We start from the raw sequence: 26,560 nt of genomic DNA on the forward strand, positions 1-26,560 counted from the left end.
TGCGAGTGAGCGAGCATCGCTGCGAGTGCGAGTGAGTCCGAGTGCGTTAAAAAAAAAGTAAACAAACGTGTGAAACCACAAAACTAAAACGACGCCAAACGACAAATGACAATTTAACCACTGTCACCAAATACAAATAAATCAAAACAAAGCAAAATAAGAGAGCAGAAATCAACTTTTTTGTTTTGTAACTGTTGCGTGTACACACACACAAACACAAACGCACATACACATATGTACAACATGTTATCGACTTGCACATGTTAAGATATTTATCTAGACGCCCGCAAATTCAATGGAAATTATAACGGGGAGAATAACTGTTAGCTTTCAGCTTGAGAGAAATGGGAAAAGGGGGAGAGGGACAACAGCTATTTACCGTCGGAAATGACGGAACGTGTCCAAAACCAAATTTGGCAATGCAAAAATTTAAATTCAAATAAAAAATCATTAAAAAAAAACTTTGAATTGCAAATATAAAAAAAGTAGCAAACGTCGTAAAATCAAAACGCTCTTTTTTGCACGCGCCACAAAAATTTCAATAAATGCAAATTATAACTGTTTTTAATCATTTGCGATAAAAACAATAATAAAATCGACACAAAAGAAATAACTAATGCCTTTTCTATGGTAGTGATATTATATACGGCACACCGATGTTGATTATTATTGTTGTAAAGAACATTAAAAAGTGATGACAAATAAATTGGGTTTTTGGGTAAACAAAAAAAAGTTATTCTTTGAAGAAGTCATCTATCAAACAATTATTAGTACGCTAACTATTTGATGTATTGATGAGATCTGACAGCCAAATATCTATATCAACACGACAAGAATATCCTTTATAAAGAAATAATATTGCCTAAAATCAAATATTTAATTTTTTATTTGAGTGGAATGTGAAAAATTCACGCGTACATTTTTTAAATTAATATCCATTTCTTGACGAATATCGAAAACCTGTCCACAAATATTTAAGATTATAAGTTATGCATATTTTTATTTGTGTGCGGCTTTTTTTCTCCCATTGGAACAAACTTGACTAAACCGAAATTTTGCATTTTAATCAGTTGGAAAAAAAAAATAATAAAAAAATTAAATTGTGTCTCCAGTTGCTGGCAGGTTTTTTTTTTTTTAAATCAATAAAACCAAAACAATAAAAAAGACAGCACAGCAAAAGTCAAGAAAAGAAAAATAACAAAAGGACGGCAGATAAAATTATCAAATGAAGCAGCAACAACAACAACAAATGCAACGCAACTAAAAGCAACAACAACAACAAAATTAATAACCAGTGCAGTTTGTAAACGCAGAAAACTAAACCAAACCAAACCTAACCTACAAACAACAACAACAAATCAAAAATAACAATTACTAAGCCAACAAAAACAGCAAGAACAACAACAAAATGTCGGAGAACAGCGACAACAATGGTGACCAGCAAAGCCAGGGCCAGGGGGCGGAGGGGGAGGCGCAGGGCGAGAACAAAATGAAGTCGCGTCTGCGCAAAGGAGCCTTGAAGAAGAAGAATGTGTTCAACGTGAAGGATCATTGCTTCATCGCCCGTTTCTTCAAACAGCCCACATTCTGTTCCCACTGCAAGGACTTTATCTGGTAAGCGAGTAACGGTATTATTTTATAGTAGTAAATAAAATGTAAATTAGTAGTATATTTGTATATATATATAGTGAGAAATCCCTTGGCCATATTACATTCAATTGAGCTAATAAAATAATAACTGCTTTTCCAATCGATCCAAACAGTCTCATAAATATGCTTGAGTAGTTGAAAGGCTTTTCCAATCAATCCAACCAATCGTATAAACATGCTTAAGTTATTGGTAAACATTGCTTAAGTAGAAAACTTTAACCTGAAGGATAAACTGAATTATAAGAGAAAAGAAAAATTAGAAAATTAGTTTTATTTTTGCCTTATTATTCCCTTTACAAAATACATTAAATGAAGCTCAAAACTCAGTTATAATCTCAGTTTCTTAAATATATAAAGCATAAAAACAAATTTAAACTATAAAATTAAAAACCGACAGTATTTTCCTATCAAATCTTTAGAAGCATAACAGAACGAATAAAAATGAGATTAATTAAGATAATTTGTTAAACAAAACAGTTATTCATAATATATTATTTTTTCTATATATATCTTGTATATATACTTTGTGGCATCGGAGATGTCTCCTCCCCAACTTCACGAAAAAAAATGATATTACCCTCTATAAGGATGTATGAAATCAAGACTTAGCATTTTCGCCATCTCTGTTAATTAATATATTTGGTTATTTCATAAAACAATCCGAAATTAAATTCGAACAAAATTAACTGTTTGGAAAGACAAACAAAGATAATTGTGTAGCCCTTCTCTCTCTCTCTTCATCTGCCTGTCTCTGTCTCTCTCTGTTAAAAAGGAAAGCGTTAAGATTTGTACTCATCATAAAAAGACATAGCAAATTCAAACAAAACTTTGAGCAGACAAATCTAACACTTGAAAAGTTTCCAAAGCACTTTCAGTTCATAATGTAAATATTATTCTTATTAATATTATTTATCAAGCTATACCACAAATTATAGAAACAATTTTGAAACATCCAATAAAGAAATTTTTCTACTGTGAACTATTTAGACTTTAGCTATTTTTCTCTCTTGGTTTGCTTTTCTCTGTTGCATTTTTGTTGCTGTTGTTTGTAAATTCCATGTGATATTCTTGAATTTATGTTTCATGTGGCACGCGGCCTGTGGCACTTGTGGGTCTACGTCGTGACAGCAAAATCGGCCACATAACTAAGCAGCGACGACGTAAATCGATATTTTGTCTATCGACAACAACAGCAACAATAGCCACAAATTAAAGCCAAGCTAACGACATTGCAATGGAACTTAACTTGACAAGCACAAAAAGCTAGCATTAACAACAACAAAAAATACAAAGTAGTCCTGTGTATTAATTTAAATTTAGGCAAAGCCCGCTCCTCAAATCTAGCTTATTCAATTGTTGTGCAATGTTATGTTAAGCCAAATAATAATTTTTTGGCAACATTTTGAGTTCAACTTGTGGCTTATAAAACAATCTCATGCGCATTAAGTAGGAGGTACATTTTTTTTTTGTACGCCTGCCATCCAAACCCCAAACAAGCTTAGATTTGGCCGACCTTGGCAAATATTTGCGTACTGTGCCAGTAAAAATGATAACAACAGCATTTTGGCCGAAAACACTTTATATGAAAAAATATTGTTCTTTGTTCTTACAGCGGCTATCAATCGGGATATGCATGGATGTAGGTATTTTTTATTTAATGACTAATGCGCAGTACATAAAAGTCTAAAGTCATTTATACACATTTTATTGCTAGTTGGGGATTGGGAATTATGGATTGGGCTATTCATTTGAAGATTGCAGAGAAGAATATCTAAACATAACCGTCGTGTCATTATGTCTATTCATTTGAATATCAACAAATCATGGTGTCATAACCGGAACAGGAGTAAAATTCTCTCATGCCATATAAAACAAGGAGTCTGTCCTTAACAACTTTAAGTGAAACCAAATTAGTTAAATTAAAGAAGTATGAACTTGTCTGAGAACTTCACAAAGTAATACTATCAGAAATATGATCTATGTACGTATTAGTACTATGTTAATTAATTAATAATATATTTTTGTAGTGGTGCACGAAAGTTATTTATTAAGCAGATGTTAAAGTAGAAACAATGAAATAAATAAAAATGAAAGAGTAATTGATTGGAATTTTACATTTGTCATTCATAGTTTATTTAATAGATGTTAAAGGAGAACAATGTCATTCAATAATTAAATATAACAAATATAAGTCAAATGCAGGATGAATAATGAAATAGTTATTAATTGAAATTATACATTTGATATTCATAGTTCAGCCTAAAAATCACTAAAAAGTGCTTCGTCAAGAGTTTGAGTTTCGGATTCGGTTTCGGTTGCGGTTTTGCCCATTTCCGTTAGCATTTTAATTAATTCACAATTAAATATTCAGAATGAGTGGGCGATAACGTACTCTCAAATGTCAGATGCCTCATCATGGAGTTGACAGCTGAAAAACCTGCAAAATGAAAATGACAAGAAAATTAATTAGAACATTTTTGACTATAGTCAAATTGCCGAGCGACATGTTAACAATACCAACAACAACAACAACAACGAAGTCTGTTGGTAGAGCACTTTGGGGCGTGACGTTAATCATTATTATTATCTGTGTTCTCGCTTAGCTAATTGGTGTACAAGATTAAGGCAATAATTAAATGAATGTCTGTTTAAAATGCGACTCTAATGTTCGATCTATGACCGAAAAAGGAAACAAAGCGCGTAGCTGAGCCATGTGAAACTGATACCCAAAAAGGCCAACAAGCTAGAAGATACATTTCAAGATACTTTGTTGTTGCTGTTGTCCACGTTTTGCTGTTCTTCTCGCCACATTGTGTATACGCCTAGTGTTTTTTGTTGGCTAGCTAATTGACAACTTGAGTTACAATTTTCAACAGACGCGTTTCGGCCAGGTTCAGGAGCTGTTTCGGCTTTTAATTAATAGTGTTGGCTCTTTACCTGCACACGTCCAAAAAGGCATTGCAGCCACGTACACAGAATGTAGCAGCACGGGTAGCAGGGGCAGCAGGGGTGGTTGCCTTGTGCTTTATGCGCCCCAGGTGGCTAACTGGTTTTTTTTTTTTGGATTTTGGGGGCAAGTGAAAATTACCGGCGTGCTTATGCCACGTTATTTGCATAACAGCAGCAGCAGCAGTAGCGCCCTGAGCACAAAATAAGTTGCACTTCAAATACTTTCTCAACTAGAATGAAAACAAAAAAGGTGCTGTTTTATGTTGTTCAGCATCAGCATCAGCATCAGATTGCACAAGTGTTTTGTCTGCGCTGCTTTCAAATTGTTATATTTGTTATAAATAGATAGATGCAGGAATAGTTATCTCTGAAAATGCAAGCTTTTATCTCTAGCAAACAATTGTTGTTTAGCTGCCTGTTAAGAAGTTGATGAATGGGCTTATGCAAACAATGTCAGAGTACATATGAGAGCAAATAATATTATAACAGTTATTGATTGTGCTCAAATAGGCGACAATGACACTAGTTGAAAGTGGAATGCTTGCTGATATTAATTGTAGTAAAATATAGATATAGGTTTAGCTAAACAAAATTTGCGTTTATTATTCGATCTTAGCGTATATTACATACCAATGATAAGGTGATATCTTAACAGTTCTGTTATTGAATACCGTAGAAAATCGATTTATACCGATATTCGAGAAACACTTGGCAGTTATCGATAAAAGATTAAACAAACTTAATCAGCCTTCTGCCCGTTACATACTTCTGCACACACTCACACGCACACAGAATGTCTTTACACATTCAGGGCATAAAAAGCATTTTGCAAAATTTTTCTGTTGAGAATCCTTTTGATTAAAAACTTATTAAGCCACACTGTTAATTCTATATCATATTCTATATTTCGTGGTTCAAATTTATGCTTTATTTAAAATGCTAGTCACGGACTCGTATTTTATCTACGTAATTTTTTAACTCAATCTTAAATCTCTTGCGTGCACTTTAACTTTTTCGCTTGCGTGTGAAATTAACTCGCATAGCAAACCATATATTTTTTGTATTTTATTTTCAATTTTTTTTTTTTAATTTGCTGCGCAATTTTTTCTCCTCTTTTTCTCTAATTTTTTTGTGGATAGCGTGCTTGCTGCTGAAAAGACCGGAGCCGAAAAAATGTGCTTAATTAAAAATTGAAAAAATTCAACAAATAAAAAAGAAGAAATAACTAGGCAATGCAGTTGCAGATAGTGAAGAGCGTAACTGCGGATGCAGCGAGTAGAATGTGAATTTTAATTTCATTTGTTGCGCAAACACACAAAACTGACGAAAAAGCCAAACAAAAAAGAGAAAAAAAAGACAACAGAGCTAGCGAAGCGACAAACAATGCGCAAATATATGAAATGTAATTAAACTTAATTTTACGAATATTTAAAACGCAAAATTAACAAACCCGACAGACGATTGGGCATTGTTCGTTTGCCTATCTCAGAGACTGTAAGAGCTACAATTTGGAATATAAATAGTTGTATTACAGGTGCAGATCAAGATTACTTTATTTTATTGATTAGTGTAATCGATTTCCAACAATCCATATGTGAGTTTCTTATCCCGAATCTTGTTGCTTAAATATAATATTGGTAATCCATAAAAATTAATCAAAATCGTTTGAGAAATATGAACAAAAATTATATATTCGGTTTTATCAAATTACATATCTGGCAGGATGCTGCCCAGTCGAGCTCTCTAGACCAGAACATAACGACCGTTCGCAGTAGCAGGCCTGAAAAACCACACAATAATTTGGCATTAACTAAAATGCATTTAAATTCAAATTGAAAATGATGTTTGCCGTTGTTTGTGCACAAAAAATGCAAATGACCACAATATACACAATAAATATATAATAATATTAATATATATTTATATATATATAATACATGTATGAGAATACATAAACAGTCTTTTTGGTGGGGTTAAAAAGTAAAACATACACACACATAGTCGATAAGCGGCTTGTGGTCAAGGCACTTATAGCTTATGGAATCTGGGTAAAGCGAGCACTAGTTATATTTTGCCTGCTTTGCTGCTTGACAGGCACGTAAACACCAACACAGCCACAAGCTGGAACCCAGAACGTAACGCTTAAGCTGAAAAGTAGTCAATGCACACACACACATACAAACACAAATGTGTGTGTGCGTGCAGGCTTTTAAAAGTCAGTGGCAACATGTCAGCAGCAAGCAAATATTAAATCTTCACCTTTTACATTGCAAATTTGTAATCAACTTTTAATCTCACAGTTGTAACAAGCTTGATTAAAAATGAATTACAAGTTGCAGATAGTACCCGCAACATAATTAATTCTGAAAGCCGTAAAATAACATACCCTGAAGACAACTATTTATCTTAGAAATTGAAACTACGTCGATGAAAAATACGCACTTAGGTGTGGGTGTGAAAATGAGTATACAGAAAATGGTTGGGCTTCTTACTGTGCAATTTGAAAAATATGAAAACTTAAATCAAATTAGAATTTTCTTCAGTGGCTCTCAACTGATCTTGTTGAAATTTTTATTTTTTTATGATGAATAGTATATAAAGTTATCCAAATAGATTAGAAAGATATTTTTGTAAATATGTTTATGACTATATATAATCAATATTTGTGGATATTTGCGGATATATAAAAACTTATATTCTTTAGTGTTGATAGATCGGCATTTATACAAAGAGACAGAAGAACGGATAGACAGACATACAGACAGACTTGTTGAATACCTAACCAACTTGGGTTTTGATACCGATCAAGAATACATATACCTTTTGGGATTGAAAAAGCTTCCTTCTGCCTGTTACATTTCATTTAACAATATCAATATACCTTTTTTAAGCACTCTTATTGAATTCAGCGTATACAAATATGTTATTCAACATTTCAGAACTAATACCCAATGCTAATATGGACGCTGTTTATCTAACAAACCCAAAAGGCTTAACCTTTGACCTGTTCACCCAACCATAATAATTATATTGATTGAATTTGGTTGCAAATGAGGTGTCGTAAATTGCCTTGGAAAAATTAGCATATTGATTAATAAATATTTGCTGTGTTGGCAAATTAAATATTTATGCAATGTGAACAACACCCACACACACACACTCACGCACACAGAAGATCAATTCAATTAGTAGAAAATTAGTAGAAACCGCATTTCACATGTAATTTAAGCAAAAAAAAACAACTAATTTCATATTTGACCTTCTTGCAGGGGTTTCGGCAAACAGGGATTCCAGTGTCAAGGTATGTAAATCAGATGGGAACTCAACTAAACTCATCAAATTGAACCGTTGCAGTCTGCTCGTATGTGGTGCACAAGCGTTGTCATGAATACGTCACCTTCATCTGCCCCGGCAAGGATAAGGGAATTGATTCCGTAAGTGCCTTGTATGCCTTGTCTATCCAAATACAAAATATTAAATACTACAAAAACGCATACTAACAATAGCCAAGTTTAACTTAGTAAGCAACTCAATATTTAGATTTAGCCTTAAGAACTTTTGCGCAGCATTTTTATGTGTGAAAAGCGGAGATACATTCCTAAATATATATATAAATATAATTCTGTGTGCACATATATATATATATATATATTTGCTTTTCATTTATATGTTTTACTGTCAAATTAAAGTGTCACTTTGGGATTCTTTTTACGTTTGCAGCGGGTATTTTAATTTACTTGTAAAGTTTGTTAGAAGACGCCCTATGAAAATATATATTCTTATTCAGCTTCGTAGTTTTGTTGTAAGCAGTACATAAGTCGAGGTCAGCTGAATCTGTTCATTATATCACATAGCTGTGGAACTTTTATGATTACCAAGTTTTTTTAACCACACATATTCAGTACTAATTTTATAATGATTCTAACTTTCAGACAAAGAATCATCATTCTTTCATAGGACTTTCTATTATTGGCTTGGTTGCTTGTTAGGGTATAGACCCTTTCTTGTTACTGTTGTGTTATTTGCGTTGGCTCTAAAAATTCCTGGCAATACTGTCTCGAATGTCCTGTCTAATGTTGCTGCTGTTACTGCGTTTGATACTCGTTTAACAACGTGGCATTTTGAGAATACAGCCAAATTCATATTTGTTATGACAGTCGTCGGCTGACTTCAACCAGCCAAAAGCTTGCCCCAAGTGTCCAAAAGCTTCAGCTGGGATTTCATGTCACACAGTGCACACAAAATAGCGAGATTTTAGATAAAGTCCGCGTTGAGTTCATTTAAGTCATACAGCATGAGCAGTATATTAACTACATTTTGTATGAGAGCAGATTAGCAGATTAGGGAAGTTTCTAAATTATACACATTTTTCTTTTTAAAGTGATATAAAATTTAATTTGTAACTATTAATAACACTTCTCTCACATGAAAATGCTGTTAGATTGCACTAAAATAAAATGACAGCTTTTTGTTAAGTTAAGCAGCTAATCAAACTATGTAGTATGCAACTGAATTTAGTTAAAACATTGGAAAAAAAAAACCATCTGAAAAAAAAAGAGTTTATACTAACCACAATTTAGTGTTAAAGTTAGTACTGCTTATTGTGCCATTGTTCAGCAATGTTTAATTGTCATCGTGCTCTGTTTATTTACCATAAATTTGTATTTGTATTTGTATTTTCATGAACCAATCAAAAACAAAACAATTATTTGTCAAAAAAATCACATCGCTCACACAAAAAAATTTTTTTTTTTAAATTAAACCAAAACAATACAATACAATAAATATATAAAACAAAAATTTCAAACTGTGGCACCGTTACACGCATTAAACAATCAAACAATACAAAAACTGAATAAAGGACTCACCAAAAACTCAGCACCATTTCGAACCATTCACATACGCAGGACCCACGTTCTGTGATCATTGTGGTTCTCTACTCTATGGCATATACCATCAGGGTCTCAAATGTTCAGGTAATGTCAAAAAATAAAATAAAAAAATACTTTTCTTCTATCTGCTCCCAAAACTTCCGCCAAAAACTCTGTCTCTGTCTCCATCTCTTTCTGTCGCTCATTTCCAAACTATCTTCTGCTGTCTCTAAAGTCTTCTATCCTATCGCTCTACATTTCTACTCCTAAGACGCTGTTAACGCGCTGTTAACTTACTGTTAGGTTTGCTAATCGCTTTTAGCTTTCTACTTTTCTCCCTTTCCACCTACTATGTGTGAGTGTGTGCGTGTGTGCGAGTGTGTATTTGTATATATACTGTAGAGTGTTCAACTTTACCGATTCAAATTTAAAACCACAATTGAAACTCAACATTTTATTAAAGAAGAAAATATATGAAACAATATTTTTATTATATAATGGAATCGAATATCGACAAAAAATGTGAGCCAGAACCTGAAATATGATTCAGTTTAATAGCCTAATATATTGCTATTCAATTTTGAGTCAAGTTGTGCCATCAAATGTTATTGTACATATCTATGCATAGCATATCCACTTAGCTAACCAAACTTTATATAATACCCAACCCAAATACCTAATTTTTAAATATAAGGTATATAAAATCTGTACATAGATTATGATTGTAACTGTTATCAATTTATAAACTTTTTTGTGTGTGTGTGTTTTCTTTTGGCACGTGTCCAGAGTTCGTAAACCTGTTCAATCGGTAGACATCCCGATGTGCAGGACATTCATTTACATAATTATGCACAGGACAGCACAGAATGTACAAACTCTATATGTTTGCATATATCTATATATATATTCTTAAGAGTTTTCGTGTAATCTAATTAAAAATTGTAATGTGGGCCTGCCAGCTATGCAGACAGATACTAAAAATTCAGATAAAAGCATTGTTAAAATATGCACGAGAGCACACCAAACATTAGGAGTAATGGGCTTACCTCCCAGGAGGATACCAGAGTTAGGACGGGGAGTTGAGTGGTTAGCTGTTGTATCTTTTTGTTGTTGTGCAAATATTTAATGCACTTGCAGCATGAATGCAATGTTGCAAACTTTGCCCGAGAGCTCAGCAACTATTGTCCTTTGTGGCATCTTGCATGTATATATTGTTATGCGCGGGTGTGTGTATGTGTGTGTGTAGGCGGGGGATATTGCTAAGTGGGTGCTTGTGTGTGTGGGTGTGGGTTTGCGTACTTCGGCCAGAGAAATAACTAAAGTTTAATTCAAAAGAACAAATGCTAAACATTTTTCGTTTCGTTATGCCTCTCTTCTCCTTTATATTTGGCTCTTGCTCTTTGTGCCTCAATCTTACACGATTTATCCATCTTATGACTTTGATTTAGGATTGAAATTGTTCAAATTATTCGAGTTCAGCTGACGTAACGATAAGTTTAAATATGAATTAAGTAAATTTTTGTTCAAAATGGGAATACGTCTTGGTTAACAAAGTTCTTAATATGAACCTATTGAAATATGTCAAATTTATCAATAATACATCACGGAACAATTGTGTCCTTTATTGCTATGGGTAATCGATTTATATCGTTATCGATAAAATGTAATAAATTGGATCTAAAATCTAAAATCTAAATCAACTCGGTTGTTAATCTTAATTATGAATATATATAGATACTTCCTTCTGTCTGTTACATACTTTTCCCTATTTATAAAAGACTTCTTCGAAACTTAGCCAAATTGTATCAAAATTAACTTTTAGTTCTCTAATTAAACTAAACAGTTTATGCCGCTATGCAAAGCACTCAAATGGGCTGCGGTAAAGAGCCAACAAGCAGTCTGTTAGTTGGAAATTAAGCCAGCCAAAGTCAAGTATGTTGCACACACAGCTCTCTGCAGAATGCTCAATTGTGAGAGAGAGGCGCGAAAATCGATGGGGCAACAAAACGTTGCGAGACGTCATGGCAACTATTTGGAGGGGGCTAGTGAGGGGCGTAGCAGGGGCAGGCATGTAAATTGTATGCCATTTCATCATACATTTAACTAACACTTGCAACACGTGCGCCCAGCAAAAAGAAGATAGAGGAGAGCAAAGACAGCTATGCGGCTTCCCTCACAATGCTCACACAATGTTATCAATTATGTGTAGCCTACTTCAGAGCCCCACCCACTGTGGAATAGAATCCAATCCAAGTGTTTAAGCATTGCCTTTGAATCGTTTCTTGGATTGCAGACAAGCGTTGACAACTTTGTTGCTTGCCACATGAAGTTCTACTTGATGTTGTCGTTGTCCAAGTACGAGTTTCTTTTCTATTGTTGTGGTTGTTGTCGTTGTTGTTGTTGCAAATCGGATCAAATATATTTTGTAAGCAGACCAAACACAGACGGGCAGACAGACTGGCAGACAGACAGACAGACAGAAAGACAGACAGGCGGACAGAAGGCGACAGTTTGATAAATATAGCAATCAATTTATCAATGGTCGAACGCTCAGGTTTTATATTTCTTTTACTCTACCTCCACCTGTTGGTCCTTTCGATTTTTATACCCTTGGGCAGAGAGAACGTGTGTTTATTTATTTTATTTTGTTTCTTTTTTTTTGATTTGTCAGCAAGTGTGTCAGACTTATTTAAGGAGAATATATACTGTAATCGAATAAAAGTTATCTTTTCTTTATACTAATTTCTTAACAAAGCCGTATAGAGAAGTCTATAGATGGCAGATGATTTATAGTTCCTGATAATATTTATTTATTATATTTATTTTTGACGATTACTCAATTTATTTATTTTGTTAAATATTTAAACATTTAAATGTTTGTAAACAACATTTTTTTAAACTCAACTTACCGCAATTTATGGTACTTAAAGTAGGTTGACGAACCTGATCAGGAATCGGAAAAGCAACAATTCAAAACCAGAAGCAAACTTAAACATTATTGTAAGACCCAGTTACGGATATCGATATTATTATTCGATATTGTAGCAAAACGGAACCAAATACAGGAAACGGCCGATTAAAATTTGTTGTTGACAAAGTTCAATTTGAGACATTTAAACACAACAAATTTTGTTACAGCTATGTTATCCCCCAATAAGCAGTCAGCCGCAATTGACATTATAGAGTATTAAATATTTGGCTAATATACAACTCAACACAATAACTTGCTGTTCATGTTTCTTGCCGAAGTTTTCTATTTCGCAATCATTTCCCAATTTAATCAAATTGAATGCAGGTGGCCGATGTTCGTGGGCTTTGGGTAGAAAATGTTCTGCTTATTGTTTGTGGGGCAAGTCAATTTGTGCATTTTATTGCCTACGACACACACACACACGTGTGTGGGGTATACTGTGTGTGTGTGTGTGTGAGTGTTAATTTGTGTCCGTTTGCCGAGCGGAAATTGAAAACGAATCTAGTTTGCAGCTGTTTGATTTGCTTGATTGGTTTTTTGCCTCAGCTGCCAGCCAAGTCCCATGTGTGGCTGCTTGAGTTTGTGTACATGTGTAATATGGCGGTGTGTTGGTGTGAGCGTGGCGAGGTACTAACAGCGATACCGCTCCCTTATCAAGCACGCTGTCATAATAAATGACATGGCAATTTATAAATGCAATCCAAAACACTAAGTTAAAAACTTGCCAGCAATTTTATCAGGACACCAGTGCTTAATAGGCTTCCACTTCTGTATCTATATATATGTATATATGTATAAATATGTGTGTGTGTGTGTGTTTGTTTGTTGAGGTACATCTTTGAATTACTGGAAAATAAGCGCTCACACAATTGAAGTTGGGCAATTTTTTGGATGGCAGCCAGAGATATAAAATGCCAGATAGCGCACGAAACAGGACAGACATCAGGGAATGGTTTGGGCAGGAAAGAGGGAGGGCATGCAGTGGCATGCAATAAACAGGCAGCTAAATTTGTTAAGTGACAACCGAAAATGTACAGCAAAAGAAAAAACTTAACAACAACAAAACTTTCGAAAATAAAAAGGAACGCTTGATAAATTGTTGCAAATATTTTGTGTTTAAAATTGTTGAGCGTGGCACGTGGCAAACGAGGCAGCCGCAATGTGCGCCCCCCTCCCCTCCCCCTACACCGAGCTGCCCTCAATGTTATCTAATAAAATTGTGCTTAATATTTCGCAAACCCTGCCACTGCAAATGTGACAGATTGTTGTGGTTGTGCATGTGTGTGTGTGTGTGTGTGTGTGTGTGTGTGTGTGTGTGTGTACGCGCCGCAAGTGGTAACTGACCTGTGCCACATGCGATAAACAAATGAAGTGCTACATACCTCATTATGCATTTTTTTTTTTTTTTTTTTTATTTTTTTTTATTTTTTAAGAAGAAAAAAAAAAAAAAAAAAAAATATTATAAAAAAAAAAAATAAAAAAAAAAAAAAAATAAAATTAAAAAATTTTAATTTAAAAAAAAAAAAAAAAAAAAAAAATATTTTTAAAAAAAAAAAAAAAAAAAAAAAAAAAAAAAAAAAAAAAAAAAAAAAAAAAAAAAAAAAAAAAAAAAAAAAATTTTTTTTTTATTAAAAAAATAAATCAACTGAAACATAAATTTTCTTAACCCAAAAAGTATTTTCATTTTGAACAAACTGTCATAAAATATTAAATTTATTTTAGCCAAGCCATGCCTCATGGTATTAAGCATCTACTACTCCATAAGGAATCTCGCAAATACACATTGGTCTTCTTGATCTGGGCGACTTAAAGAGTTAGTGCACATAAAACGTGCTTAGATGTTGCATCAGAACTATTCCCATTTTTGCTGCAAGGTTAAGTTGCCTTCCATGCTTACTTTTCTTTTCCACCCAATAACTTTCGAGCACTGCCCGGCGCAGCTTGTCGAATCTTGCCCCAAAAAATATAAAATGGCACTTAACACCACCTGTCGCTTTTTTTGGAGAAAGTTGTGCAGCAAGTTTATAGCCAAGGTTGCACAGCAGTTGCAACGAGCAATTCAATTTCACCTTCAAGCAAGTTGCATACAACTGTATTTAATGCAAAATACAATACAAAATACAGTTGCAGTTATGGCCACACACACACACAGTGATGAAGACAGCCTTGGGCGCCCGCCAAAGTATGCAACACTTTTTGTGTGCCAGCCGTAACAAGGCCAAAAACAGCTCGTGCCCCACCCCGTGTGCACCCCTTGTGGTTAAGAGTGTGTATATGTGTGTGTGTGTATTTGCGCTTTGAGCTTTGCACTTGAATCGGCTCCACTTTGTTTGTCCTGCGAGTAGAAGCTGTTATCTGCAAGCAGTTGAGCCCTGCAACAACAACAACAACCACAATAGAATGGCCCAAAATGCGCTTCTAGTTTTGAAGCTGATGCTCATGTATGCGCATAATAATATCATATATGTCCTTGCCTACTTTTAAGAAGACAACTTGAAGGCAAAAACAAAAACCAAAAAGAAACAGAACACAACTAAACACAACAAGCCACAATACTTGTGTGTGTGTGTGTGGGTGTGTGTGTTTGTGTGTGTTTGTGTGTGTGTGTGTGTGTGGCTTTGGCGTTGATGAGTTCATGGCTCTGAGATTGCTCTAAGCTCAAAATAATACGATGCTAGATTACAAGCCGCAAATTATTAAACTCATAGATACCCTGTACTTCATAAGCAATATCCTCAATGGAATAAAGCTTTCATGAATGCAGATTTAAATATCATTTGGTATAAGGTTCTTGCTATGAGCTGACTTTAATTTTCCTAAATTCCACATCTAAAATACCCTGTAATTAGTACTTCATGGCTTTGATATTGTTCCGAGCACAACATAATTATAACTTAACGCATAGATAGTCTGTGCGTGCTCAGCCAACGAACTTCATAAACAAAATCCTTTACATATAAAATATATATTCCTTAATATGCTATAAGTCGACTTTAACGTTTCTAAATGCCACTTATAAAATACCCTGTAGCAATGAACGAGCAAACGAACATAAGAAATGAATGGAAAAGTTCAACATATTCTCTATGTAATCGGATTTAATGTGTATTAAACACATAAAATACCCTAACAAAATAAAAAATATCAGATCGATAACACTTATGCCTGATAAGACAGCTGAAACAGGGTATCCGAAAAATAATAATAAATAATAAAAATAACTATAGTTACTTATGAAAGTAGAGCAAACGCTCTGGGTAATACTTGTGATCTATATGCTTGATAAAACGGTAGCTATAGGTATAAAATTGATTGTAGTTACTTCTGTTCTTGCTAAATTCTAAAATATCGAAAATAGCTTATAAGGGGTCATTCATTTAATTCTGAGCGATCAGTGAATCCTCTGAGAAATATAAGATCATTGCAGTTAGTTATTTGAAAGAAGCTTCACAACAGTTCACAACAGAGTTCAATGTTAAGATTGCCTAGTTGACCCAAAAAAGCAATATACCCGCTAATCTTAGAGCTAAAATTGGCAATAAGCAGGCTTTACCCCATCGTCATTGTCTTTGCCAGGAGCACTTTGTATGCCAGTGTGTGTGTAGGTGTGTGTGTTTGTGTGTGTTCGTGTGTGTAGGTGAGTGTGTATTTTCTTTTGAGTGTCTTTTTTTATGTGGCAGCTTGTTCTTGGAACGGATTAGGCAACAATTGTCTGTCGTTTTGCCATTTGAGGATTTCAGCAGAATTCGGTCGACAGCAAAAGCAAAAAATAAAAACCATAAAAGTACCAAACACAAAAATATATAAATTGTTTTTCATAGATGTTTTTCTACCCAATGGAGTAGAAAAGGAAATGCTATTAAGGCGTTTTATTCTAGCCTTCGATAAGCACTACACAATAATCTCACTCATTGTTTGGCAAAACTTTTGAGTATTTGAAAAACAACTTTAAATTTCCGCTTTTGTTCTTTTCTTAAGAACTCATATTTTTGTTGAGCTAATTTGAGCTTGTAGTTCCAAAAGCACTGTACCCAGAACCCCAAGAACCAAGTATCCATATATAATCCATACATAATCCATAACCATCCGCACAACTCCCACAACTGTCCACCTAATCCATCTATATCTGTATGTTTTAATAATTGTTGCATTTTGAATTCTATTCCTCATCCAAACGTATTTCTGTTTTTTTTTTTAAGTTTTGGCTGTAAGTTTTATTTGTTTGTGCGTTGATTGGTTTTTGATTGTTATTAATGCAAATGCTTTTGGTATTAAATGTTGAACGTTGCGTTTATAGCGAAAAACCTGCGTTCATTTTCCATTAGCTCTCTCCAACTGTTCCAATTCTCAGGCACACCAGATGCCACACAAATGGCACAACGTTGCCTTCCTCTCGCCGATGTTTTGCGATCATTGCGGCTCGCTGTTGCATGGTATCACCCACAAGGGTCTCAAGTGTCGAGGTAATGTCCAACTGAATGCCCAGAGAGACAGAGAGATAGAGAGAGATGTGATGACTTACCCTACTGATTTCTCTCGCTCTCTCTCTGGTTCCTGGTCAGCTTTTGTGTGTGTCTTGTCTTTTAGAGATGTGCGTCTGTCACGCTTATTTATTTGTATACCTTAAACACTTCAAACATAATGTAAAAGGGCCCAATGCAGTTGTTTAAAAAGTATGTATCAGGCAGAAGCAAGCATTTTCGATTCCATAAAGTTTATATATATTCTTGATCAGCATGAACAGTCAAGCCGAGTTAGCCATGTCCGTTTGTATGTCTAAATGAACAAGAGACTATTGGAGTTAACACTTCAAATTTGGAATATCGAAATGTTTATATTTACCGTTTGAAATTCAGAATCCGAATTGGAATCAGAACATATATGTAAAATATTCATAAAACTCAGATATCGTAATTAGTATTATTTTACTTAATTAGAGTTTTCACACTGAATATAATAAAAAAGTTTGGGAAGTTTGCGAACCAGATTCAAAATCAGAAACCAAATTCGTTGAGGCAGATAAAGCTTATTTCACTTCATCGATAAATGCGATAGTTTCTGCGAATAAAGATACAAATCGATTTCCGATAACAATAAAAGATACAATTTTAAAGGTAATTAATTAATATATTATGTAAATATCTGATTAAAAGCAGATTTTGTTAACCAAAAGTTATCAACAATCCTACATTCTATTTACCAGCTTTGGCTTCAGGGTATCTCCTAGTCGAGCTCTCGCGACTAGAACACTTAAACTTGCATAACGTTGTTTTGTTACTTTTCATGTTTTCTTTGTCGTGTCACGCGCACATCTCTGATGACATCTTTTTTTAGCATCTAAGAAAATAACTTCGGGCCTGCTGCTGGTGCTGGCTCAGCTCTCACTTTTTGGATTGCTGCAATTTACAATTAGGAGCGCTTTGTTGCGACTCAAGTGCACACTTGCCACACACTCTCTATATATGTACATGTATGTGTTTGTGTGTGTGTGTGGAGCGCACTTGAGTTGCTGTTGATGTTATTGTTATTGTCCCCATTGCGCTTGTTGTTGTTGTTGAGAAATTTACGTTTGCCACGCCCACACTTACGCCCACGCCCACGTCATATGCCATATGCCATATACCGTTTGTTTGCATACACTCAACAGTTAGTTAAGCACATTTGTTCCTACAATTTGCGGCTGCATGTGAAAATTAATATTGCGTTAATTCTTCTGGCAGCTTATTAGCGCCCGGAGTCTGAAATGCTCTTTGAATCTTAATCATCATACTTATTTTTGCTAGGCATTTTATTGGTTACCCCAAAAAAGATAAATAAAATTATAAATAAGAAGAAAACTGCGCAAAAATTTTCCAAGTCATTTGTTGGACGGCACAAATTGCCGCCTTAATATCCGGCATGGCCCCTTGGCAAACAAATAATTTACTTACGCCTCATTGCCCCGTTCCGGGCAAACAACTACAACAGCAACAACAACAAAAACGACAACAACATTTAGCAACAATAGATAAACAGGCCATTCTACACACACAAACACACACAGATATAGTGGAAACAGGCCCAAACAAACAGATTGCGAATGAGAATGGAAATGTAAATGTGGCAATAGTTAAATCCTCGACAACAATAAGCCGCAGCCATCGCCGGAAATGCCTGTGTGTATGTGTGTGCGCGAGTGTGTGTGCGTAAACATGTGATAGTCATTATCGAGCGCCAGTTGTCTGTGTGTGTTATATGTGTGTTATTTCAACAGTTCAATATCGTTTGTAACTCTATTGCAATAGTGTGTTTTGTGATTTTAGTTTTCGCATGATTTGTTCGTCGTTTGCATTACTGAGTATTTTTTCCAACATTTACAACACTGAATATTCATAAAATTGTTCTTACTAATAAACTAAATCAATCAGGCATATAAGTGGATGATCACATTTCCAATTAATATCTGGCATTATTCTTTAGGTGAAACCATAATCAAAAAAGGTGTTGTTCTTGTAAATCGGTTGAGTTTTGAAATGTAAAAATGTAAGCAGATGCCACAAGCACTTTTTTGGAAAAGAATGTGAACATGAATTTTGGGACAGATTTGTATTTTCATATTTGAATATTGTTTTAATCCAGAGTTCAAACTAAGTTTAAAAAGCCCGGGCTTATGATAATGGCATTGTTATTATTATGTTATTGCATTGAATAATTCCCAAAGACCTATTTTGTTAGTATAAATTTAACATAAATTTCTAAATATGCATTCTTAGTCTAGCGATCAATCCATAATGAAACCGTTGCAAAGTCAATTTTTTGTTTGAGATTGAGAATGATATATGTTGATCATATGTTTAAAATAAGGCTTCTTCATAAATATATTATCATTATTTACATCAACCTATTACATATTGCATATTCAGCCTATCCCTTTGGGCCCATAGGGCATATTAAGTATATATATATGTATACATGAGCCTGCATACGTAGCTACAAAAATAAATAAATAATTTTACGCAAAAAACATCACACACAAAACTGGGGCACATTATGAACACACACACACACACACACTCACACACACATACACACACCTTACGCTAGTACTGTTATTGTTGATGTTTTTTTGTGGCACGCAAAGGGAAACCCATTTTTTTTTATTTTTGTGTTATTTGTTCTGTTATTTGTTTGCCTTTTTGCCGTATTGTTTTTGTTTTTTTAATGCTGTGTGCTGCGAAACAAAAAACTCTTTCATATTTTCATTAAACACTGCCCAACTGACCAGCCGCCTGCCACACCCACAGCCAACAGCCAACCGCCCACCCAGCACATTGCCATCAAAAAATGATTACTTTCCATGCGGCCCGAGCAACAAGCGAAAGTTTCCAAAAGGGAGCAGAAAGAGCAGTAAAAAGAATAAAAAACAAAGAAAAAAATACTTATACGCCACGTGCGCCTCACGCGCCAAATGACGTTGATGCAGGCGCCCAATGGCGCATACTTTTCGCAGCGGGTGTAAGCGGATGAAATGCCCAAAGTAATTTTACACATGACCAAAGCGGCAAAAGAAAAAGGAAACGAAAAAAAAGCAAGCATCGACAACAAAAACAACAACAACAGAAAAGAGACCAACAGCCAATGATGCAGCGCCCCAAGGACCAAAAAGGATGACAACCATAAGGATATAAGTTTTTATATGCTGATGAACCTGCTTATCATAATGACCGGTAGCTGTACTCTTATCATTATTAAAAAGTATAAAGAATAAGGGCAAACTGTTGAACTAAAGAACAACCCAAATGTTGGAATATTTTCAAAATATTGCAAGATTATTTAAATCGAATAACGCAATTTTGAAGCATTTCTGGTTTCAATAAATAAATCCTTTTACATAAGTTATAATATTATTATAAAAACTTTATACAGCAGTTCCATTTTGCAGTTTTTAAAATGTAAACTGCATCGAATCCTCCTTAAAAATATTGTACATTCAATGTTTGTATTATGAAATATTTTTATGAAAATGTTATAAAACAGCATAGACTAACTATATCCTTATTCCTTTAGCAACAAATATTGCAGGCTATTTAAAATCCTTATTGTCATTTCAAACAGTCTTTTAAAAGTTTCTGCCACTGGGGTAAACTTGCATCCGCCCCACAGCCCCATATTTGCATTGTATTTAAAATCACATTTACAAATTGACAACTTTGACGAGTTGATTTTACCAACCAAAATGAATTACAAATCCATTTGCAATTATTTCCAATTGAATGCTATTCGAGTACTATGCACAACCCAGCACAACTCGGGTGCTGCTTCTGGTCGGCTTTGGCTCTGGCATCATCTGGCATCCTCTTCGGGCTCTTCACTCACATCCTTGCAACTTGAGCGATATGTGCGCGCCACAAACTATGCAACCGTTTTTTTTATTCCTTCATACACCATTGCTGTTTGCCAAATTGATTGCGATTGCAGTCGAACTCACAAATTGGCGTTGATTTTGTATCTACTGAGCATTGTGGGCTTATGGGCGTGGCACGGTAGATGAGTTTTTTTTTTATTGGATTGCCACACTGATTGATAACTGGGCGCAGCTGCTTTGCCTACGAGACCATTATTTTTTTTTAGTTTTCTCTCTCAATTTGTCATTTATTTGCACATGGAGTCTGTGGGGTAAGTACTTGAGCCCATATCAAAACTCACTTTGTATGCGTGTCCTGTCTATTTGTGTGTGCGTATGTGCGTATGTGCGTGTGTTTGTGTGTCTGCCTCCTGTTGCTATATATTCCTGTACCGCAAACCTGCAAGAGATACAAAAAAAAAAAGAAAAACGAAATCACTTTCAATCTATTCTGAAACTTTCTCCTGACCGAGCTGACCATCTATTTCAATATGTTTTGCCAAGTGGCCACTAACAAGCGACTTATCTTTATTCCACTACGTGACCTATAACCTGCTCATCATGCTGGATGTGTATTCTATTGCTTTAGCATGCGATATGAACGTTCATGCCCGATGCAAGGAGAACGTGCCCAGTTTGTGCGGCTGCGATCACACGGAGCGACGTGGACGCATCTATCTCGAGATAAATGTCAAAGAGAATCTACTCACCGTTCACAGTAAGTATACGCCTCCGGTTGGCCCTCAAGTTGTCACCAACAACTTACAGCTTGTAAAGCGCTTATGCTTTTAACCAATTATGGATCCACGCCAAGTTACCCATAAGCCTGCCAAGTTTACAAACGCCCAGATCAAAACAAAAATGGAATAAAAAAAAATTATATTATGCAAAGCAGCTGGGAAAGTTTCTGGTTCTTTTTTATGTGGTTGTTTCGATTTTTAAGTTTCTCCTTCTTCCCAAAACTTGGGACCAATTATATTTTAGGTCTGACTTAGCTTTGAGATTTAGAGTCCCGACACAATTATTATTATTATTACGATTTCTACAGCTCTGACTTTTATTAAAATTCTTGTTTATAGTTGGGAGACCTTTTTTTATACTTGTATATGTAAATATGTCTTCGCTGGTTTCTCTTATACACCCATATATTTCAAATCAAGTCTGAATTCGCCGATAAAATTACACAAAAAATGATATTATATGTTTTCAGTTTTGTTAATATTTTAAATTTATTTCCAAAAAATGTCGCATACTTTAAATTCTATAAATGCCATAAATTCCCAGAACGAATTTAAAATTCAAGCGTTGTCATTGCCTTGGGGCAGCGGCTCCTGTCCGTCCCCCACAGTTGAGGGATGCTGGCAAATTGCTTATGATTTGCATTAATTCATTATGAAGCCAAGTCGCCACACAATATGCCACATAATGAATACTAAAAATGCAGTTTGCTAAACAATAGCCTGATAAAGATATGCAAAGCCAGCAGGGGAAGTAGAAAAAGTAGTATGAGGAGGAATGCCACAGAGAAAATGCTTACAACAATGGCTAGAACAATGTCTTGACTTATTTAATACAATTTCTTAATGGCAGTCAAAGAGGGTCGCAATTTAATTCCCATGGATCCCAATGGCTTGAGCGATCCGTATGTGAAGGTCAAACTGATACCCGATGACAAGGATCAGTCCAAGAAGAAGACGCGCACCATTAAGGCGTGCCTGAATCCCATGTGGAACGAGACACTTAGCTAGTGAGATTAAATACATAACTTATTTATTATGTATATATTTATTAATATTAACATATATTTATGCAGCGATCTGAAGCCAGAGGATAAGGATCGACGCATATTGATTGAGGTTTGGGATTGGGATCGCACTTCGCGGAATGATTTCATGGGCGCTTTATCGTTTGGCATATCGGAGATTATCAAGAATCCTACAAATGGTTGGTTCAAGCTGCTCACCCAGGACGAGGGTGAATATTATAATGTACCGTGTGCGGATGATCAGCAGGATTTGCTCAAACTAAAGCAGAAGCCCTCACAAAAGAAGCAGCCAATGATGCGCTGCGACACTCACACACATTCACAGTCCAAAAAGGATATGATTCGAGCCACAGACTTCAATTTCATTAAAGTGCTGGGCAAGGGCTCCTTTGGCAAGGTGAAACAAAACACACAATTGATAAAAGATTATATCTTAAACGTTATTGGAAACAGGTGTTGTTGGCGGAGCGCAAGGGCAGCGAGGAGCTGTATGCGATTAAGATTCTCAAGAAGGATGTGATTATACAGGACGATGATGTCGAGTGCACCATGATTGAGAAGCGTGTCCTGGCACTGGGCGAGAAGCCACCGTTCCTTGTCCAGCTGCATTCCTGTTTCCAAACCTTGGTGCGTATACTTTCTACTTTACTTACACTTTATTTATAAATTATTATTATATTATATATTTAACCCAAACAGGACCGTCTGTTTTTTGTCATGGAGTATGTGAACGGCGGCGATTTAATGTTTCAAATACAACAATTTGGCAAGTTCAAGGAGCCAGTTGCCGTGTAAGTTATCTCTCTCTCTCTATTTCTCTCTCTCTCTCTCTCTCTCTTACACTCCCTCTATCTCTCTCTTCTTGCCTGCCTTAGCTTCTATGCTGCAGAAATAGCAGCCGGTCTCTTCTTTCTGCACACCAAGGGCATTTTGTATCGCGATCTGAAGCTGGACAATGTCCTGCTGGATGCCGATGGACATGTGAAAATCGCTGATTTTGGCATGTGCAAAGAGAACATTGTGGGCGAGAAGACGACCAAAACATTCTGTGGCACACCCGACTACATAGCGCCAGAGGTGAGTTCCCAAACCTTTAAAATTTTAACTATACCAATAAATCACTTTTTGGGAGTATTGTTTAAGCATAAGAATCGAGACAGAAACACGTTTCCACATTTATTTTGGAGGTAAACCAGGATTGAGATCTGTTATTTGAAAATCGGTTGAGTTAAGACAAAGACATGACATTGAAAAGTTTAAATCGTTCCCTGGAAGCACTTTTGAGAGTATAATTTAAACTTAAATATTAAGTCAAATCGCGTTTTCAACTTAAAAAGTAGTTTTAATTTAGCGGTCAAATGTAGTTTTAATCTAAAGGCCAAACAAAGTGAAAAAGCTCTGGTTTTCTTGCAAATTCGATCGTCTTTGACAAAGTTTAAAAATTAACCATTTCTAAATGTGATTTTTAGACCAATACTAATCTCATTTAAGGCAAGAAGTCTCATTTTAAATTTGTACAACTATTTAGATAATACTCTATCAGCCGTATTGCAAGTCTGTGGATTGGTGGGCCTATGGAGTGCTGCTCTACGAGATGCTGGTCGGTCAGCCGCCGTTCGATGGCGAGGATGAGGAGGAGCTGTTTGCTGCGATAACCGATCACAATGTATCCTACCCCAAGAGTCTCAGCAAGGAGGCCAAAGAGGCGTGCAAGGGCGTAAGTCACAAAAAAATAAAAATAAAAATTACGGGGAAACCGATATTGACCATTTAATAAATATATGCTGCTCAATTGCTGTAGTTTTTGACCAAGCAGCCCAGCAAACGATTGGGTTGTGGCAACACTGGTGAGGAGGATGTGCGTCTGCATCCATTTTTCCGGCGCATCGACTGGGAGAAAATTGAGAATCGCGAGGTGCAGCCCCCATTCAAGCCGAAAATTGTAAGTAAATCAAAGCAAAACACAGTCTTAAGCATTACTTACCACAATTTCCAAAAATGAAATTCTTTAGAAACACCGCAAGGATGTGTCCAATTTCGATAAGCAATTCACATCAGAGAAAACAGACTTGACGCCCACGGATAAAGTATTTATGATGAATCTGGATCAATCGGAATTTGTTGGCTTCTCCTACGTGAATTCCGAATACATTGTGAGCCCATAAGCAGCTAGCTAAAAGTTGATAGAAACAACAACAAAATAATACACCGTAAACGGATTAATGGAACCACCCAGAGAGTTGTGTCATCAGTTGATATTAATTGTTATTTAAAAGACATCATTTGTTTTCATTTCATTTGTATTCATAATTGTTATGCTAAGCAAAAGCAATAATTTTGTGTGTTGTCTTAAGTTGTTTATTTATTGCTTAGTTAAATCTTTGACTAATTGTTAGGCACTCATGAGTATTCTAAGTTAACATTCACAACACATATATATACATATTCGTTTAGCTGTATAATCATTGTTGATCAAACTGCAACTCGAAACCAAAAACAAAAAAAAAAAAAAGTAACAAATCATGTGCAATAAAAACTATATTTAATTTAACTACCGTTACCCATACGCTTTTCTCTGCTCGAAAAAGACAATACTGCATCAACTTTCTCGCAGTCACATTTTCATATTTCAATTTTCCTGAGACGAAAGTGCTCCCTTTTCAAAAGTTTCTTAAATTTAGTAAAGTATTAAAGTTGAGCTAAATTTTTTCAAATATATTTAAATATGGTATATATAATGGTTAATCAAACGTCTTATTAGCAAGCATCTGGATGTTAACACACCACAAATTAACACACATATATATATATACATATATATATATATATAAACTTCTATATAGTTCTCTCTTTATCTTTGTTTAGCATTATTCCAGCAAATAAGAGAAGGATACTTAAACGATTCGGGTCAGAAAGTTTTAAACGTTGTTCGATTATAATGTTGGCCCCTGCATTATAATCAAATCGAAATGTGCGTTTAAACAAAATTTTGAAATGAAACAAAAAAAAAAACAACAATATTCACAATCAACTACAGCAATACAAAAAAATACACAATTTCGATTCATTTTACTATTTTTGAGCATAGAATAAATATATCATTGCATACTTACGAGCGTATTTCTTATTTGTGTGTGTTTTTAAATATGAATATTAAATTTCATTTTTATAGCGTATGTATAAGCCGTAGATATATATATATATATATATATATATATATATATATAAACGGCATAGAGTCTCAATGTACCATAAAATAAAAAAAAGATGGCAAACAAATTGCATAGCAATAAGTTAAAGCTAAAATCAAGTTTAAGTTTAGTCTACTACTAAGAATACAAAATCTGTTGCTGTAGCTTTCCAAAGTGTAACTATAGGTGGGATAATATATATATGATATATATATATATATTTATATATATTTATATATATATATATATATATATATTTATATATATATTATCATTGGGTTAAAACTTTAGTACCTATCTCAACAAAAATCTAGCTGCTAAAAATCTACTATTTAACTATGAGAAAAGACAATCTACTATAAGCTTAAAACATATCCATTTATGTGGATATCAAGTGGATGAACTTGAGTTATTAGTCTAAAAAGAATAGAAAAAGAAATGTTTAATTTAATACGAAATATAATTGAATATTTAACATTTTTGTGTAGAGCAACCTAAGCTAAGCTTTTGTGCCTCTCGTTGCTCTCTTTCGTTTCTAACAATGTAAGCAGAAGAAATATACACTACCAAAAATATATTTTAAAAAATCGAGCTCGAATAGAAAATTGATCATATGATAAACTCAGTAGCCAAGCTATGTGCTTAAAGCTAGGGCACAAAAACTAAACTAAAACTAAAGTAGCTTGAATTTAAAATAAAATAAAATATTCGATTAAAATCTAAAGTAATTTATATATAAATATATAATGTATAACTCCGAACTTAAAGCATTTAAAAACG

At 34.7% G+C, this 26,560-nt stretch overlaps 1 protein-coding gene across 6 annotated transcripts; it reads left to right on the forward strand.

The window, feature by feature from the left end:
• Positions 1-1,112: 1,112 nt before the first annotated feature.
• On the forward strand, positions 1,113-25,615 carry LOC6568865 (protein kinase C, brain isozyme). Of its 6 annotated transcripts, none has more exons than XM_032741017.2 (15): positions 1,380-1,614; positions 3,263-3,289; positions 7,869-7,900; positions 7,954-8,033; positions 9,461-9,575; positions 21,414-21,542; positions 22,415-22,571; positions 22,638-22,986; positions 23,043-23,216; positions 23,289-23,380; positions 23,465-23,666; positions 24,118-24,306; positions 24,391-24,531; positions 24,602-24,742; positions 25,455-25,615. In XM_032741017.2, exons 1-15 carry the CDS (start codon positions 1,409-1,411, stop codon positions 25,470-25,472), a joined length of 2,052 nt encoding a protein of 683 aa, XP_032596908.1. In that variant the 5' UTR covers positions 1,380-1,408; the 3' UTR covers positions 25,473-25,615. The 6 variants fall into 6 exon arrangements, with proteins under 6 accessions (XP_032596911.1, XP_032596908.1, XP_032596909.1 ...); XM_032741018.2 differs by lacking the exon at positions 9,461-9,575 and adding an exon at positions 16,793-16,904; XM_032741020.2 differs by lacking the exon at positions 3,263-3,289 and having other exon boundaries at positions 1,113-1,614.
• The last annotated feature ends 945 nt before the right edge of the window (positions 25,616-26,560 follow it).

Source organism: Drosophila grimshawi, unplaced genomic scaffold (genome assembly GCF_018153295.1).
Source record: "Drosophila grimshawi isolate 15287-2541.00 unplaced genomic scaffold, ASM1815329v1 contig_131, whole genome shotgun sequence".
NCBI classification, from domain to species: Eukaryota; Metazoa; Arthropoda; class Insecta; order Diptera; family Drosophilidae; genus Drosophila; species Drosophila grimshawi.